The following is a 15527-nucleotide window of genomic DNA, read 5'->3' as shown; positions in this document are numbered from 1 at the left end:
AAAAAAAAAAAAAAAAAAAAAAAAAAAAAAAAAATGATACACGTTGTTCACAATGGTATAATAAATAGCTAGCTTGAGGAATTAATGACCACATCATTATTTTCCTCTCTCAATTAATTGGTTTGGTGTAGCCCTTGTACTTCTCGAACTAAAACAGAACCTATTAAACTATATATGCCAAATGAATGCTACAGCTCAAAATAGCTGTGTGCCTCTATTTATTTTTTTTGAAGAGTAGCTGTGTGCCTCTTAATTAGGCATTTAGGTGAGCTAAAATTGAGAAATCTTGAGGCTCAGATTTAAACACGTCACACTTTTAGAACCAACCTATAGCTATAATAATTTTTTTTTTCCAAAGAGAAAAAAGTCACCTCTTCTAGAAAATTAATTTGATGAAGTGTACTCCAAAGTTATTGCTGAATAGTGAATGAAGCTTGGTTTATTAATTAGCATCCAAACAACTCTCCAAATACAAAGTTATTGGATTCGGAACAACTCTCTTAATCTGGTAAAATCTCTGAAAATTGAATAAGAAATCTAAAGTTCAATTTCAACCTACACCAAAAACCAATTAGTGATTAGTGTTTTGGTCTGATGATAATAAGTTCACTAATCGGGAGCAAATGTTATAGATTGAAACTCTATCAGAATTTCTTTAAAAAAAAAATCTGTCTAAAAAGTGTATCATGCCTAAAAAGATATAGATAATAATAATGGAAATTATAGGTTTTTAAAATTACGGCATTTGATGATTGTTTTTTTTATTATCAAATCAAGGTATTAGTATTTTTTTTTTTTTTTTTCATATACAGATGGGATATGTGACAAGAAAACATTGTTAGTTTCAATAACTGAAACCTACAATGACACGGAAAGTTTGACACAAACAAAAGCAAAGATCCAGTATCCTCGGAGTTGCCACGTTTGTTGTTTTATGATCACTCTAGTTGTTGTCACAGTTTTATCTAGTAGGAAAAAAACAGTAAGTTGAAGTGTTGAACAGTCTCATATATATCTGCATTGTCAAGCTAACATATGTATCATTGTGCTCTTCCTTGTCTTTATCTCAAATGTAAACAAAAATATCCTCTGGCCTTATCTATGCCTTAAAATTTTCACAATCTCATTGTTATATAATCCAATTAAGGAAAAACTTAATTGATTATTTGCTAAAAGTTTAACTTGACAAAAAAATATTGAAGCTTGGTTCATAAATAAATACAATTTCTGCTTCATTATCATATAATTTTAACCCTTCAAATTCTAATGAACTTGAAAATGATCATGTAATGCCAGCCACGTGAATTCAAATTCCTAAGCAGTGTACAGACACAGCTATGTATATATATATATATATAGGAATTAAGAATCCAGTTTGGCAGCTTTAACTTTTTCTATGAAACACTTTTAACTGTCAATCTAACTAAACACAGTTGCTCCAGCTCTATACGTTACAAAATAGTTGCTCTATACGTTAGCTGTCGGGTAATAAGCCGCCATTTATTAACTCATTCCAGCTCCTATATTTAAATTTCAAACGGCCATGCACTTCACTGAGTTCACACTGCTTCCTTTCTTCTTGTTTTTTTTCTGTTTTTCACACACTGTGTGTCTCTTTTAGTTGTGGTTTTTTTTCCTAGTTTGAGTCTGGCTTTTCAGGAGGTTTGGGATTGTTAACAATGGATGATGTGTATGCGAAGTTTATTAGCAGAATGAACCCCACAAGGTAATGGAACTCATCTTTCTTGCTTATATGATCTTTATGTAAAATCGGTTTCTGGGTGTTTTTTTTATACCAAAAAAAAAAAGTTTTGTTGTCCTAGATTTTGGGACATGAATTTAACAGTTTGAAAAGAATCTTATTTTGGCTTTGTGGGAATTATTAGATCTTCTTATAGGCTGACTCTGAAATTATTTATTCATTTTGCATGTTATGTATGGTATTGGATAAGTTAGTAAATCAAACTTTGCTACATAGCCCTGCCTGCAGCTTGGATTTGAATTTTGGACTTCTCTTGCTTTCAAAATTTTGAGCTTTAAAGATTTATAGGACAATTGATATTACTTTTGTGTTTGCAGAGTTGTGATTGACAATGAATCTTGTGAACATGCCACTATTATAGAGGTAAGTCCTGCTGGTCTCCATTGTCTAATTGGCAAACTGAACTGTTATGTAGATAATGTTGTAATTATGTGTTTGGGGTTTTTTGTTTTTGGCTTAGGTTGTTAGTGCTAATAGGCATGGATTACTCCTTGAAGTTGTCCAAGTACTTACAGACTTGAACCTCATCATAACAAAAGCATACATCTCCTCTGATGGAGGATGGTTCATGGATGGTACGCTTGCATTTTTTCTTTTTTCTTTTTTTTCTGCTGGAAGCTATTGTTACAATTTCAAATGGTTGGAAAGCATTCATTCTCTTTCTCTCTCATTTCTCACTCTGATTCTCAATTTCCAGTGTTTAATGTGACTGACTGTGATGGGAACAAAATTAGAGATGAAGGTTTTCTAAATTATATACAAAAGGTAAATGATCACAGAAAACTATTCATCAATTTCCTTCTTTTCATTTGGTTGGTATATTTCAAATTTTCTAGTCCTTTTAGTTCAAGATTACCCTTATTTTCATGTGAATGCTTGCTTTGCTTTGCTTCGCTTGCTTTGCTTCCATATTGGTATGGACACGATAGCATGATATTGCTACAATTAGTATGTTATGCTCATTGATGTTGAAGCACAAAAGAATCATGCTACCAAATTGTTCAATCTTTTGAGATGAAACTCTCATCTTGCTTCCATTTAAACTCAATTTCGGTTTCCCAGAATCAGTTACCACTTATTTCCACCTGCTTGCTGATTGTACTATCTTTTATTTTTGGAACTTCTACATTCTTCTATTTCATCCTCAAATTTGTTGATCGATTTTGCAGACTCTTGAAACTGATGCATTGAGAGGGCTAAATGGGGTAATGCCCTGCAAGGAGCACACATCAATTGAACTAACCAGCACTGACAGGCCGGGGTTGTTGTCAGAAGTTTTTGCAGTGCTCACAGACCTAAGATGCAATGTGGTAAACAGTGAAATCTGGACACACAATTCTAGAGCTGCAGCTGTTATTTATGTCACAGACCAGGAAACTGGAGGAGCAATTGAAGATCCAAAACAGCTCTCCAAGATGAATGAACTGCTATGCAATGTCCTCAAAGTAAATAGCAATTTTAAGACGCCAAGATTGACAATATCCTCCTCTGGGATAATGCACACACAAAGAAGATTACATCAGATGATGTTTGCTGATAGGGATTTTGAAAGGCTTGAAGGTGTCAAGCATAGTTCAAGAAACCATGTTTGTGTATTAGATTGCAATGATAGAGACTATACCGTCGTCACTGTAAGATCCAAAGACCGGCCAAAACTTTTATTTGACACACTGTGCTCTCTAGCAGATATGCAATATGTGGTATTCCATGGGACAGTCATCACAGAAAGAATGGAAGCTTACCAGGTAAGATCAAAACTCACTAATAGTTAAAATGGCACAACTAGTTTCTAAAACATTTTAATTCGTTTGATTGCCAACTTTCCCATCCCCTCAAGGGAACTCTATCTTCTTCTTTTTTTTAGTCCATCAGCACACAAAATCATTTGATTGCATTTCTATGCGTTGCCCTCGATCCAAAGGACCAAAACACATTTGGTAACCCATAATTCCAACAACTACTCAAAATCAATCGTATCTCTTCCACCAATAATTATCTCACATATCATCTCTCTCACAATACGGAGTCTACACTTTATTAGAGAGATGAGCATATGCCGGATGCACAATTTATATTCATTTGTCTCACAATGTGGTGTCTACAAGTCATGAATTTTAAAGTACAGTTCTGCACATTTTTTTAATTTCATCCAATCAGACCTTTGTAATTATAGTCGTCTCCTTGCAGGAATACTACATTAGACATATGGATGGGCTTCCTGTAAGTTCAGAAGCTGAGCGACAACGTGTTATAGAATGCCTTGAAGCAGCCATCGAGAGGCGAGCCTTTGAGGTAGATAAACAACTTCAAAAAATGGAAATTCATGCATCGCATATATGTATCTTCCCTCTCACAATGTGCGGGTCTCACAACTGTGAGAGGGAAGACAGATACATCCAATGCATGAAGCATCCTTTGTTCTTGTCATTTTCTAAGAATTGAGCTCTGGTGCAGGAACTGGAATTAGAACTGTGCACTGATGACAGACTTGGACTCCTTTCAGATATTACCAGGATATTTCGTGAAAATGGTTTGTGCATTAAGCAAGCAGAGATCTCAACAAGGAGTGGGACAGCAAAAGACACTTTCTTTGTCACAGATGCGTATGGCAAACACGTTGACCCTAAAATCATTGGTTTGATTAAGCAACAGATAGGACAAAACATATTACAGGTTAAAGGGAACTTGAATATGTCTCCGAAACTTCCTCAGGAGACGGCAAGAAGTTTCCTCTTCACAAACCTTTTTAGAAGTCTTAGCTCTCAAAATTTTGGGCTCATAAGATCCCATCCATAGTTTGCTCATGCTCTTTCTTGGAAGGAACAATGACGGGACATTGAGGGCTGCCTTTTGAACCATACTAGGGACAGAACACAATCATGTTATAGACTTATAGTCACCATCTATGCTAGGAATGATTGTAAACCATTTATTTGGGCTGTGTGTATGTTTTTTTGTACAGGGTGAAACGAATAAATTGTACAGATACAAGGTAAAATTTGATTATACAGTATTGATAAAGGAATTGTGTAAAACAAATTCATGATAATGAAAATGTTAAACGCTTAAAATGTAAAATCAAGGCGACACCTTCAGATTGAGAAGGGTTGAAGAAGAATACAAAAATAGTAATGAATTTTGGGCTATGGGCGTTTCTAAAGAGGTGAAATGAAACTAATGTCTAATGGTTACAAGATCAGTGTTCAACAGCCCTAATTGTATGCCTAACTACAATTGGCAGTACAAGCAATTTCAGCTAGACCAAAAGAACTAACCATAAAAGGATAAATCGATATCCTTCAGATTCATCTTGGATCTCATCTTTTCTTCTCCTCCTAGGTGATGCGAACTAAAAATTTCCACATAGATAAACTACCAGACTTAAGATTTTACAGCAAAGTGATCCCTCCATCTACAGATACCAGCATTAACTGCCCTTTGTAAGACTTCAATCCGCTCGGCTAAAAGAGAATCTTTTAGATCTTCAATTTCAGTATATTCCTTCTCCATTATCAGCTCTAGATCATCAAAATGCTTGATTTTCTGGTGCAATTTTTTCATCTACATATGCATTCAAGCAAAGAATAAATTATCAGTCCTAAATACCTCTTAAATGGCACGTTTTCAACAAGACAAAAAAGTTGAAAAGCATATGAACCATAAATAGAAATCCTAGGTTAAGAGCCACCTGTGTCTCCATTATGATTGCGACTAAGTTTTCAATCTCTCTGTCTTCCTGATCAGCTAATAATTTAGAACGGGCAGCAGCTGCACCAAGAGCTGTTCCAATGGAAGCTCTAATTCGCACAGTTAGGGGTATATCATCCCTCTTTAGGGATGTATCCTGAGTTTCTGTATGAAGTTCATATGATATGGTTAGGAGAGACACGATCCAACAATCAATAACCCAATAGAATAATATAAAATGGATGACCAGATAATTAGCAATAGTGAGTGTGGGTGATGATATCAGGCAGGCACATAGGAATGAAGCAAAATTACAAAGCAAAATTACAAAACACAAGGATTCTTTGAATTGACATTATGTTATGTTTTGGATTAAAGTGGGGGAAAAGCACAGAAAAATCAATGTATTTCAGAAGTCTGTAACATCTGCATCTTTGCACCTAACAACACATACCTGATTGAGTGGACCTTTCCATCAGCTTAGAATCTTCATCCTGAAGGACTCTGAAAAAGATAACAGAATATTTAAAAACCATAGTACAAATATAAAGGGAAAATAATGCTCCCAAAGGCATCAGAAAAAGGTAAATAATTAATAAAAGAAGGAATGAATGAATAACCTCTCTTGCTCGAAACTTGTAGTGGGAGAACATATCCCATTAGAAGTATAATCCTCATCAACGTCAAAAGTCTCTCTTGGTAATGAGTTTTCATCACAAAGTGCTGTAACAGCAGCCTCAGCTGCAGCAGCAGTGATTTCTGGACCAACCATGGTTGAGATGAGAGCTACCTAATGGAAATGCAATTAACTTCTTGTTGTGGGTAATAACAGGGAAAAGAATAAAAGGTCTGACAACCCCACCCCCCCCCCCCCCCCCCCCCCAAAAAAAAAATTCCAATAAAGAATTAAAATTGTATATGTGATTCTATTCATTTAATTGCAAGAGCAAAGTTCAGTTAACCAAAATTTATTAGGTATATATATATTATTACTTTTTTTTTTGATAAGTAAGAAAAAATTTATTAAACAAGGCAACTTCATGCAAGGAGCATGAAGTAACAAAAAAATATATATGCAAAAAAAGTAATAAATTATATTAGAAAATTACATGCACACTTAGTTGATTTTGACTTTTGAACCCACGACCGCACACTCCACCCATGGCTGTGGGATGAGGAAGTGTCATTTGACAGTTTGAGTCAGGGTTCATTGGCCAATATATTTTAGGCATATGAAAGAAAAGTAATAAAATTTTTAGAAATACTTAAAATAAAAGAACTCCTTTTTTTCTGTTTTTCTTCCCACCATCAATTGTATGCCACTTTTCTATTTCTTTTCTTTTTTTGCAAATCATTAAGCACATTTCACATCTTTTTGTCTTTCTCAAGCACTTTTACATAAATGGAATTTAAATATAAAACACACTTTACAGCGATAAATCAATTTAAAAGCCAGATTAAAAATAATAATTATATGTCCAAAAAAAAATGCTTGCTATTAAGTTCTGCAAAAAATAATGGAGGTCTCCTACCTGTTTCATAAGTGAACCACCTGCATCTGAAAGGGAAGTGATGCACTGTTTCTTTGAAGGAGGACCTTCGTCCACAGCATCTCCATTCTGCTCTTTTTCATTTATCTGTTCATGAGATTGACCTTCTGTTTTGAGACTTTCATGAAGTTCAGATGACGATAACTGAATTTGATTTGCACCATTCTTGTTGCCATTGAGGCCACCAAAATTACCATATCTGTGGGAAGAACCCAACATAAGCTCTCCAAAAGGCAGTTCAATGAGTTTTGCTATACAATCAAGCTTGCTTTTGTTTTGAAAATTTTGAGCAACAAGCTCCCAGTCATCCCCATGCTTCATAACTGATTCTAAAAGAAGTAGGGTTTCTGCCTCAGTCCACATAGCTCCTTGATTACTACTGTTTTCAGCATGCCCAATTTGTTTGAATTCATCCATAGACCTGTTCTCCCCATAATTTTGATTTTTGAAACAGTTTATGCAAATAATGAATTCGCCCTGTTAATGAAGCAATTAGAACAAAGAATTAAAATTTTAATATAAAAAAATCAAGCACAAAAAACAGAGAGAGAGAAATTGGAATTATACACCGATCATGCCAAAAGAGGTGAAAAAAGGATGTTATGACGAATCTATTTCACCACCAATAGTGTAAGCCATTGATAATTTGATACATAGAATATTTAAATAAAGCTCAGAGCACTGTCCCATTTGCATATTTAATCAATGCAATGTAAGCAATAAATAACCTGTACATCATTTGGTCCTGTTGAACCTCAAAGCATACAACCTGCTTAAGTCTTAAGCAAAGCAGGTAGTTGTAATTTTGTAATTTTGTAACAAAGACAAACAGAAGTGCTGCTCAGGCAACTAAGACTAAGACATAGTATCTTAATAAGTTCTCTAGCTACAACAGTTCCACTATGATTTGTAAGACACCTTTTTCCTTTATAAAATTTGAGCATTTGAGGTCATGACACTCATGTCAAACGCTCAACCATACTTATAAAAGAATTCAACTTCATCTAATGGAAAATATGTAGAATCATGATGGTCTAAGAAATATATGTCAAGAAACACATACCTAGCTGTTAGTTCCGTAATCACTTCAACCCGCACTTTTCATTAGCATAAACAATCAAAGACAAATATTTAGGTCTAATATTATATATACACAACGATACACAACCTACGTCTGACCCCAATAACACTCATGCAAATGTCTACAAATCATAAAGAAATGTACAAACTAACTCCCAGAAACACCTGACAAATGAGAGTGTTCATGACTAGAATGACGGTAACTGGACCATGCTAGACATTTAATTGGCAGAAACAGCCAATCCCTATTTCTTAACAATTTCTAATTGAAGACATAACCGAGATCAAGAGTAAACACAAAAGAACTACAACATCAGGGTACTATTAGAAAGCGCAGCTGACAAAGATATATAACATAAAATAAATTGTAAAGTAAGCAAGTTGCAAATATCGAAAACCCCATTTTACTCCACCAACCAATGTGATCATAAATTCACACGCACACATATATATATCAAGAAAAGGCAAAAAAACTAGTAATCTACTACAGAAACTCACAAGAGCACACGAAATTACCTTGGTATATTTATAGTGACCAGAATCACAATTGCCACCACAATTCCCACAGACCAACCCTTTCTGCTTCACCAAATCACCAAAAACATCCGAATACGATGCCAACGGTGGCAATTTAAATCCACTCTCAACCGCATCCCCACTACTATCCCCCACAACCGGGGGCGCTGAAATAGGCTTTGGCGAATTTGGTGATGCCCCTACCCGAACTGCATTCGGGATAGTTCCCTCAACCTTAACCCTAGCCTTATCCTCCTCATCCTCCACCACAACCAAACTACTACTACTACTACTACTAACATTATTACTATTACCCAAATTAGCACTGAAATTTATCAACCCCCACTTCTCTAAGAACTTAAACACCTTGTGTAGCAAACTAATATCACCCACCAGTGATTTCCGGACATCCGTGAAAGTAAGCCGCCTCGTAGGCTCTTCTCTGTACTTATTGATGATAAAGTCCCTGTATTCCCTGTATACTTTTGGGGTCCTTGTAAATGAGCTTCCATCAAAGAAATCTCTCAGTTCAGTTCTCTCAATATCGTGGATTTCGTCCCACAAAAACCAACCTGAGAATGCAATTCAAATGTCTAAAATTAACAAAGTAATTAAAATTTTCAAAATTTTCTTTTTTTGCTGCTAAAATATAACAAAGTCCCTTTATGCCCACACATTTCACTGGAAAATTCATGGTAAACTATATTCAGGGAAATTATCACAAACAGACACATAAAAAAATAAAAATTTCACAAAGCTAAAATTAACTAAAGAGAGTTATTCATAAGCTACTATACAAACTCTTCAATGCCAAATTTTCGATCTTTGCAGCTGAAAAAATAAAATTTTCCAAAAATTAATTTCTACAGAGCGATTAAACCAACCTGAGAATTCAATTCAAGTGTCTAAAATTGACAAAAACAATTTTTCAATTTTTTTCTTTTTTGCTCCTAAAATAAAACAAAAAAATTCGCTTTATTACCACACATTTTGCCGGAAAATTCCCAGCAAATTTTTTTCCAGGAAAATTCGCAAACAGACACATAAAATTCAATCAATTATAGAATTAAATTTCACGAAGCCAAAATTAATCATAAGCTACTATCCGAGCTTTTCAATGAAAATTTTTTTCGATCATTGTAACTGAAACCATAAAAGAGAAATAGAACTCAAATTTTCCCGGAAAATTCACGGTGTGAAAAATTTTGTTCCGTTAAATCAAACATACAAGTGTAAAAAAAAAAAAATTAAGCGAATACTAAAGACTCAAAATTTGAGCAATGTAACTGAAAAAATTAAGGAATTAATCAAATTTTACCAGGAAAATTATCGAGGAATCGAAATCCGCGGAACGAGAGGGAGCGATTTAGGGTTTTGATGGAGAGCGAAGGTTAGGGTTTTCTAGAGAGAGAGAGAGAGAGAGAGAGACTTACTAGATTGGCTTGGAATGGTGTAGAGGTCGAGCTCTGGTTCGTCGGGTCGGAGCGGTTTAGAACTCGGGTCGCGTTGAGTCAGCTCCATCTCGGACCAGGACTGAGTTCGTGCGTGCTGACTCTTTTGAATCGTTTATAAAAAAAATCTGATTTTTTTTTTTTTTTTCGCTATTTGCTAGTGTTTGTTGAGTTTGGCTTGGTTGGCTTTTTTGGGCAGGTAGGTTGTGGTCACGGACCAATGAGATTCCAAGTCAACAAAATTTAACTTTGCTATAAATACGGTGTCGTTTTTGACCAGGTGATTTGGGGCTAGGATTGGGATCCAATTCGGCCCAACTAGGCCTAGTTGAAAAGGTAAACTGCAATGAGACTCCTCAAATGAACTAATTTTTTTTTTAATAATTACCTTTTCTTTTTTCTTTTAATTTTAGGAAGGAATCTTACTATTCAAATAGCAATTGTGGGATAATAAAAATTGTCCAACCGATATTGGGTGTTGTCTGAAGGCCCTATAGGTAGAGAAGGCCAATTAGAGGAAAGAGACCTAATCAAGCTTAGCCCGTCAAGTTGCGAGTCATACCAAGGAGTTTCGTTCAACCCAATTGCATTCGCCGATGAGAAAAACACTCGAGTTGGCTTGCTGAGAAGACATTGCTCGAGGTATGCGGCTGAGGAATTGCAGTACCTAAGAATGTGCCCCTAGCTAAGCACATTCCTTAAGGTATGTCATTAATCATGAGGAGTAACTGCATTGGCGATGTTAGAAGGAGACAATAGAGGCCTGCACATTAATTGCTAAAGTGACCTGTTTAAACAATGAACTAGACACATATTCCCACTATGATTCTAAAAGGAGGGGTAGAACACTTGACAAAGCAAGCCCCATCATTACAAGCCCATTATTTTCACTAATATAAATAGGGAGAGATCCCAGAGAAAAGGGGGTTTAGAAAATTAGAGAAAGATAGATAAAAAGAGTCCCACAAAGAACATTAATTTCTCCCTCGTTGCATGTGTAAGCCGAAGGAGCAAAGCCACCTCAGATGATCCAATTTTTCAGCTTGCATGTGTGTTTCAAGCATTATTCCTACTCCACCATCTTGTTTCAAGATTCTTTCTCTTTGGACCTTCCATTGTGAATTATCATTTTTCGTTCCCACGTATATATAAATAGATTATGACTTGCTTCAGGCACAATCCCATTTGGCTTGACCCCCACAGTAATATTTGTAATTTCTAATTGAAGTTTGATTCTACTTGAAAATTAACTATTATAGATTCCTTTGCAAAGTTTGACTATTGCTTAGCTAGTATATACATGACTTCTTATTGAAGTTTGATAATGATCGACCATTCAATATTGTCATAGCTTTTTAGCAAAGTCTATAATACTAACTATTACTTAGCTACTTTCAAAATTTCAATAATGACTTTGGTATTATTGGGTATTGTCAGCATTATGTTCACCAACATCTCATTTGTGATGTTTATGTTTATGAATAGCTTGAGTTTAGGAAAAGGTTTATTTAATAAATAAGCCAAGTTCAAGCCTAAATTTGCCAAGTATAATAATGTTATCATGACAGTGGTGGCTTCAAAATTTTGTTCTAGCAGAGTTAATAGTGGAGTTAAGAATTTGTCATAAGGGGGTTGGGTTAGTATAAAATAAAATGATTATTATTTTTTTTAATATACAACTTCCATATTGTATATATACAATAACCTAAAATAGTATTCTAAATACAATTTAGTATACAATAGTCTAAAAAAATTGTTAATAATTTAAAGATCGGTGAGACAACAACTATTGAATTTATGAACAAAATTTGCTATTTGCTAGATATAAAGTCCATGCTAATTTGACTCATTGAGACCAATTTTAAGGCAATGGCCTTTAACATGGGTTTTTTTTCAAATTAATTCAACAACATCAATTTGTGTCCATTCAGTACAATGGAGGAACGACTAACACTGCTAATCTAGGCGGTCTAAAAATACTCATTTTGAACCGAATGATTAACAAGCAATGCCAATATCATGAATCTAGTTACTTGCTTAAAACTAAAAGAGACTCGAGAGATCATTCGGTAAGGGAAGGGTTTTAAACCCTTGTTTGCTGAAGGACAAACAACCTTGCCAGCATATTGGTTAAAGGCCATCATTGATACCTCAGTAGACAAAATAATCACACCAATGGCCATTTTATAGCTAACAAACTTAATGTGATCAACATGTTGATCATTCAAAACAAATCTTTATATATAATAAAAAAAGATAGCTAATTGGAGTATTTAAAGTTGTATCAAAAACATATCACTCCCACAACTAGAGAGTGACACAATGCGGCACAAAACTAAGTAGGAGAAGTTTAACCAATATGACCAACAAAGAAAAAAAAAAAAAACACAATGGCGGAGCAAGTCCCCCAAGGATGTATAATACTCCTAAGTCATCCTCTGAGCAGCTTCCTTTGCTAGTAGTCTTTCCTTCGCCTTGGTTTTGGCCTGTACTTTAGAAGCAACTTGAACAAATTTGTTGCTGCAAATCATGAAAATATTGTTATGGTTTAAAAATAAACAAATCACACATGCATAGATACAGATAAACAAGTAGTACATGAACAAATCCTGCAGCATAATAAAATAACTTACAAAGAAAAAATCAGCCAAACTTATAATCCCAAACCACTTAATCAAAATCATGTGTTGCCATAAACCCATAGCACCCAAAAAAAAAAAAAAACTCTATCATCTACCCCCACTCAAAAGCCATTATTCCACTATTTCTCTCATCTGTGCTCCCTAAAGTTGTCTCATGCCTCACAGGTCATAAGGAAATTTTATTAGGGATCATGAGAAAAATCACCCAGAATAGCAAATATTGTCCAGTTAAAAAAAAAAATTTCTTACCAGAAATCAATACCATCCACTATCAAAAAGATTATATACTGCACTTGACGCTTGTACCACGTGGGATTGGGTGTATACGTGCACAAAAGTGAAGTTGCGTTTTTCATTAATTTTGTTTTTCCTCAGGATAAAGGGAAGGTGCTGCGAAACAAATGCTTCTACATTATCTCTTAACAGTTAATCATCTATTTTTCTGATGGTGGTCAAAATTAAATGAACTGATATGTCTTGTAATTTAAAACAAGACACTACAAGAAAATGTAAATTAAGCAACTGCCTAGGTGAGATAACCGGGTCTTTACCAAAGGTTTTTGTCCAGGGTCTTAGTGAAGTGGTTCAATGTTGGTGGGCCTAGACATGGCAATATGGATTAGAATTTTTTTATCCGAACACGATTTTTTTTTTACTCAAAGTAAAAACGGGTTAACTTGTGACCTTACCTTATTTTTTTGGAGTCAACTCGACTGACCCAACCCGAATAAACCGTGATCCAACCCATTAAAAAAATTTAGACTACGTCCTGATACTAGGTACATAAAGCACAAAATACCAAAACTAATAGTCAATATATTATAGATATAAAGTTATAAACAAGTAAAATTGTTGTCAAGACATGACATGAAAGAATGATTATTTGAGCTTCATTACAACCAATAAGAGCTAAAAGTTTCACAAACATAAAATGAGAGAATGAAACAAGACAACACAAGATTGTCAAAAAAACAAATCTCATTCAATATTGGCTGTGGACAGTAGTCCAAAGCCGAAGGCACAATGCACGTACCTGAAAGTTGAAACGTAACAAACCAAACCACAAAGGGCCGGCCCAAAGCTTCCTCAGTTCAATTCCTCTACCCATGTCTCTTGCACATCTACCCTTCTTTACACACTTTCACACATTCCACACTTCTTTAGTTTCACACAAAGCAGTCAAAGCTTGTGCCTCTACCTCTACCTCTACATTTTAAGCTTTTCTCCGCCTCTGCCCTCTACTCTTTTCTCTCTATGCGACTGTGGTAGATTGATGGCCAACGTAAAATTTAATCACTTGAATATCACTATTACTGAAATTAACAAATGGCAGTTCAACTAAACTAAAATTGGTCCTTGAGTTTTTTTTAAATTGTTTTTCTTTTATGTTCTCTTTCTCTACTGAATGAACACATAAAATATAAAAGCAGACATCTTCTTGCGGCACAATAAATCATAACACAAAGTGCCAACGATGACTAGCTCAAAATTTTCTATTGATAAGTTACACACAACATCCAGTGGCTCCCAAACCCACAACCACAACATTTGAATATATTTGCATTTAAGACCCATTACATGGGTATTTAACTATTTATCTTACCAATCCAAATAACAACAATTACCACACAGAGTGGCAATTTGGTTGAGACAATGTCATGGTTTCGAGACACACTAAAACACCATTCCATAATAATGTGTTTATATATATATATATATACACAAACATCTCCTACACTACTTTTCCATTGAATTAAAAAACGCACTGTTTTGTTTCCACGGAAACATCCTCAATGAGTCAATATTATTCATATCAACAACAGTACAACGAGGAACAAAAAAACAAGTGTACAAATCGAAAAGAACAGATGTAAATCCGAAAACATAGATGTTGAATTAGAGAGAGTTTTATCATTTCTGATAACTCTTGAGGAAAACCCTAGTATTACACCCAAACCCTTGGCTGCTGCTGCTCGGGAACTAGGTAGAGAAGAAATAATGTGGTTTTTTTATAAAGTGGGGACTGATTGGTAATATCAATGTCTCCGTTGCCTCTTTTCGTCATTTTACAAGCTCCATGAATAAACCCCCGGGTCGACCCGCACTAACCAAGTTGAGCTTTGGGCTCAACCACAGCTTGGCCCAGTTTTAGTGATATGGGCCAACTGATATTATTTTCTTGATTTTATATTCACACTTCTTTTTTTTTAAAGATAACACTCTTTTTCTCCTTGTTTTTTTTTTTTTTTTAACCCTCTTTTTCTCCTTGATGATTCTGATGCCATTGTAATATTTGGATTATTATATTCTACATCTTGAGTTCCTAATTCTGTGCTCTTAAGTGGATAAGACTTTTTTTTTTTTTTTGGTAAACGTGATGCTTTATATAAAACTAAGAAACAAAGTTTGAGCAAAGACGCTCATGGTAGTTGGTACACACCAATTTCGTCGAAATACAAAGAAAGACAGACATCAGATTTGGGGGGGGGGGGGGGGGTGGGTGGGATGAGAAAGTCCTGGAATCTTCCTGCTGAGCTCCACCAATTCTAGCCATCTTGTCTGCACATTGGTTGCCTTCTCTATAAGAGTGCAGCATCTTCACTCTGGGGATCTTTTCAATTAGCTTCCTACAATCAGTTATGAGTAGAGAGTCAGCTCTATTGTCATTGTGCTGGCCCGAAAGCCATCCTAAGACAACTTTTGCATCCATCTCAACTTCAACCGCTGGAAGATTCAAGTTAATGCAGGTTTGCAGCCCATCTCTAAGGGCCCAAATCTCTGCTTCAACACTACTGGCTATACCAATCGCTCTAGCGAATCCAATTACCCACTGTCCATT

The 15527-nt window shown here is 35.2% G+C and overlaps 2 protein-coding genes across 4 annotated transcripts; one reads left to right on the top strand and one right to left on the bottom strand.

Annotated features, from left to right (window-relative positions):
* The first annotated feature begins 1389 nt into the window (after nt 1-1389).
* Nucleotides 1390-4677, top strand: LOC115963546 (ACT domain-containing protein ACR6-like). Of its 3 annotated transcripts, XM_031082584.1 has the most exons (8): nt 1390-1485; nt 1660-1726; nt 2080-2125; nt 2223-2337; nt 2460-2527; nt 2932-3507; nt 3950-4054; nt 4217-4677. In XM_031082584.1, exons 2-8 carry the CDS (start codon nt 1680-1682, stop codon nt 4556-4558), a joined length of 1299 nt encoding a protein of 432 aa, XP_030938444.1. In that variant the 5' UTR covers nt 1390-1485; nt 1660-1679; the 3' UTR covers nt 4559-4677. The 3 variants fall into 3 exon arrangements, with proteins under 3 accessions (XP_030938444.1, XP_030938443.1, XP_030938445.1); XM_031082583.1 differs by lacking the exon at nt 1390-1485 and having other exon boundaries at nt 1492-1726; XM_031082585.1 differs by lacking the exon at nt 1390-1485 and having other exon boundaries at nt 1492-1726; nt 4266-4503.
* A 98-nt stretch (nt 4678-4775) lies between these two features.
* LOC115963545 (SWI/SNF complex subunit SWI3A-like) lies at nt 4776-10212 on the bottom strand. The gene is made up of 7 exons (XM_031082582.1): nt 10029-10212; nt 8596-9167; nt 6982-7476; nt 6070-6239; nt 5904-5953; nt 5451-5614; nt 4776-5323 (listed from the first exon to the last, which is right to left on the bottom strand). Exons 1-7 carry the CDS (start codon nt 10114-10116, stop codon nt 5144-5146), a joined length of 1719 nt encoding a protein of 572 aa, XP_030938442.1. The 5' UTR covers nt 10117-10212; the 3' UTR covers nt 4776-5143.
* Between the last annotated feature and the right edge of the window lie 5315 nt (nt 10213-15527).

This window comes from Quercus lobata, chromosome 10 (assembly GCF_001633185.2).
Source record: "Quercus lobata isolate SW786 chromosome 10, ValleyOak3.0 Primary Assembly, whole genome shotgun sequence".
Lineage (NCBI taxonomy): Eukaryota > Viridiplantae > Streptophyta > Magnoliopsida > Fagales > Fagaceae > Quercus > Quercus lobata.
Note: the sequence above shows the minus strand (reverse complement) of the source record. Positions and strands in the feature narration are given on the sequence as shown.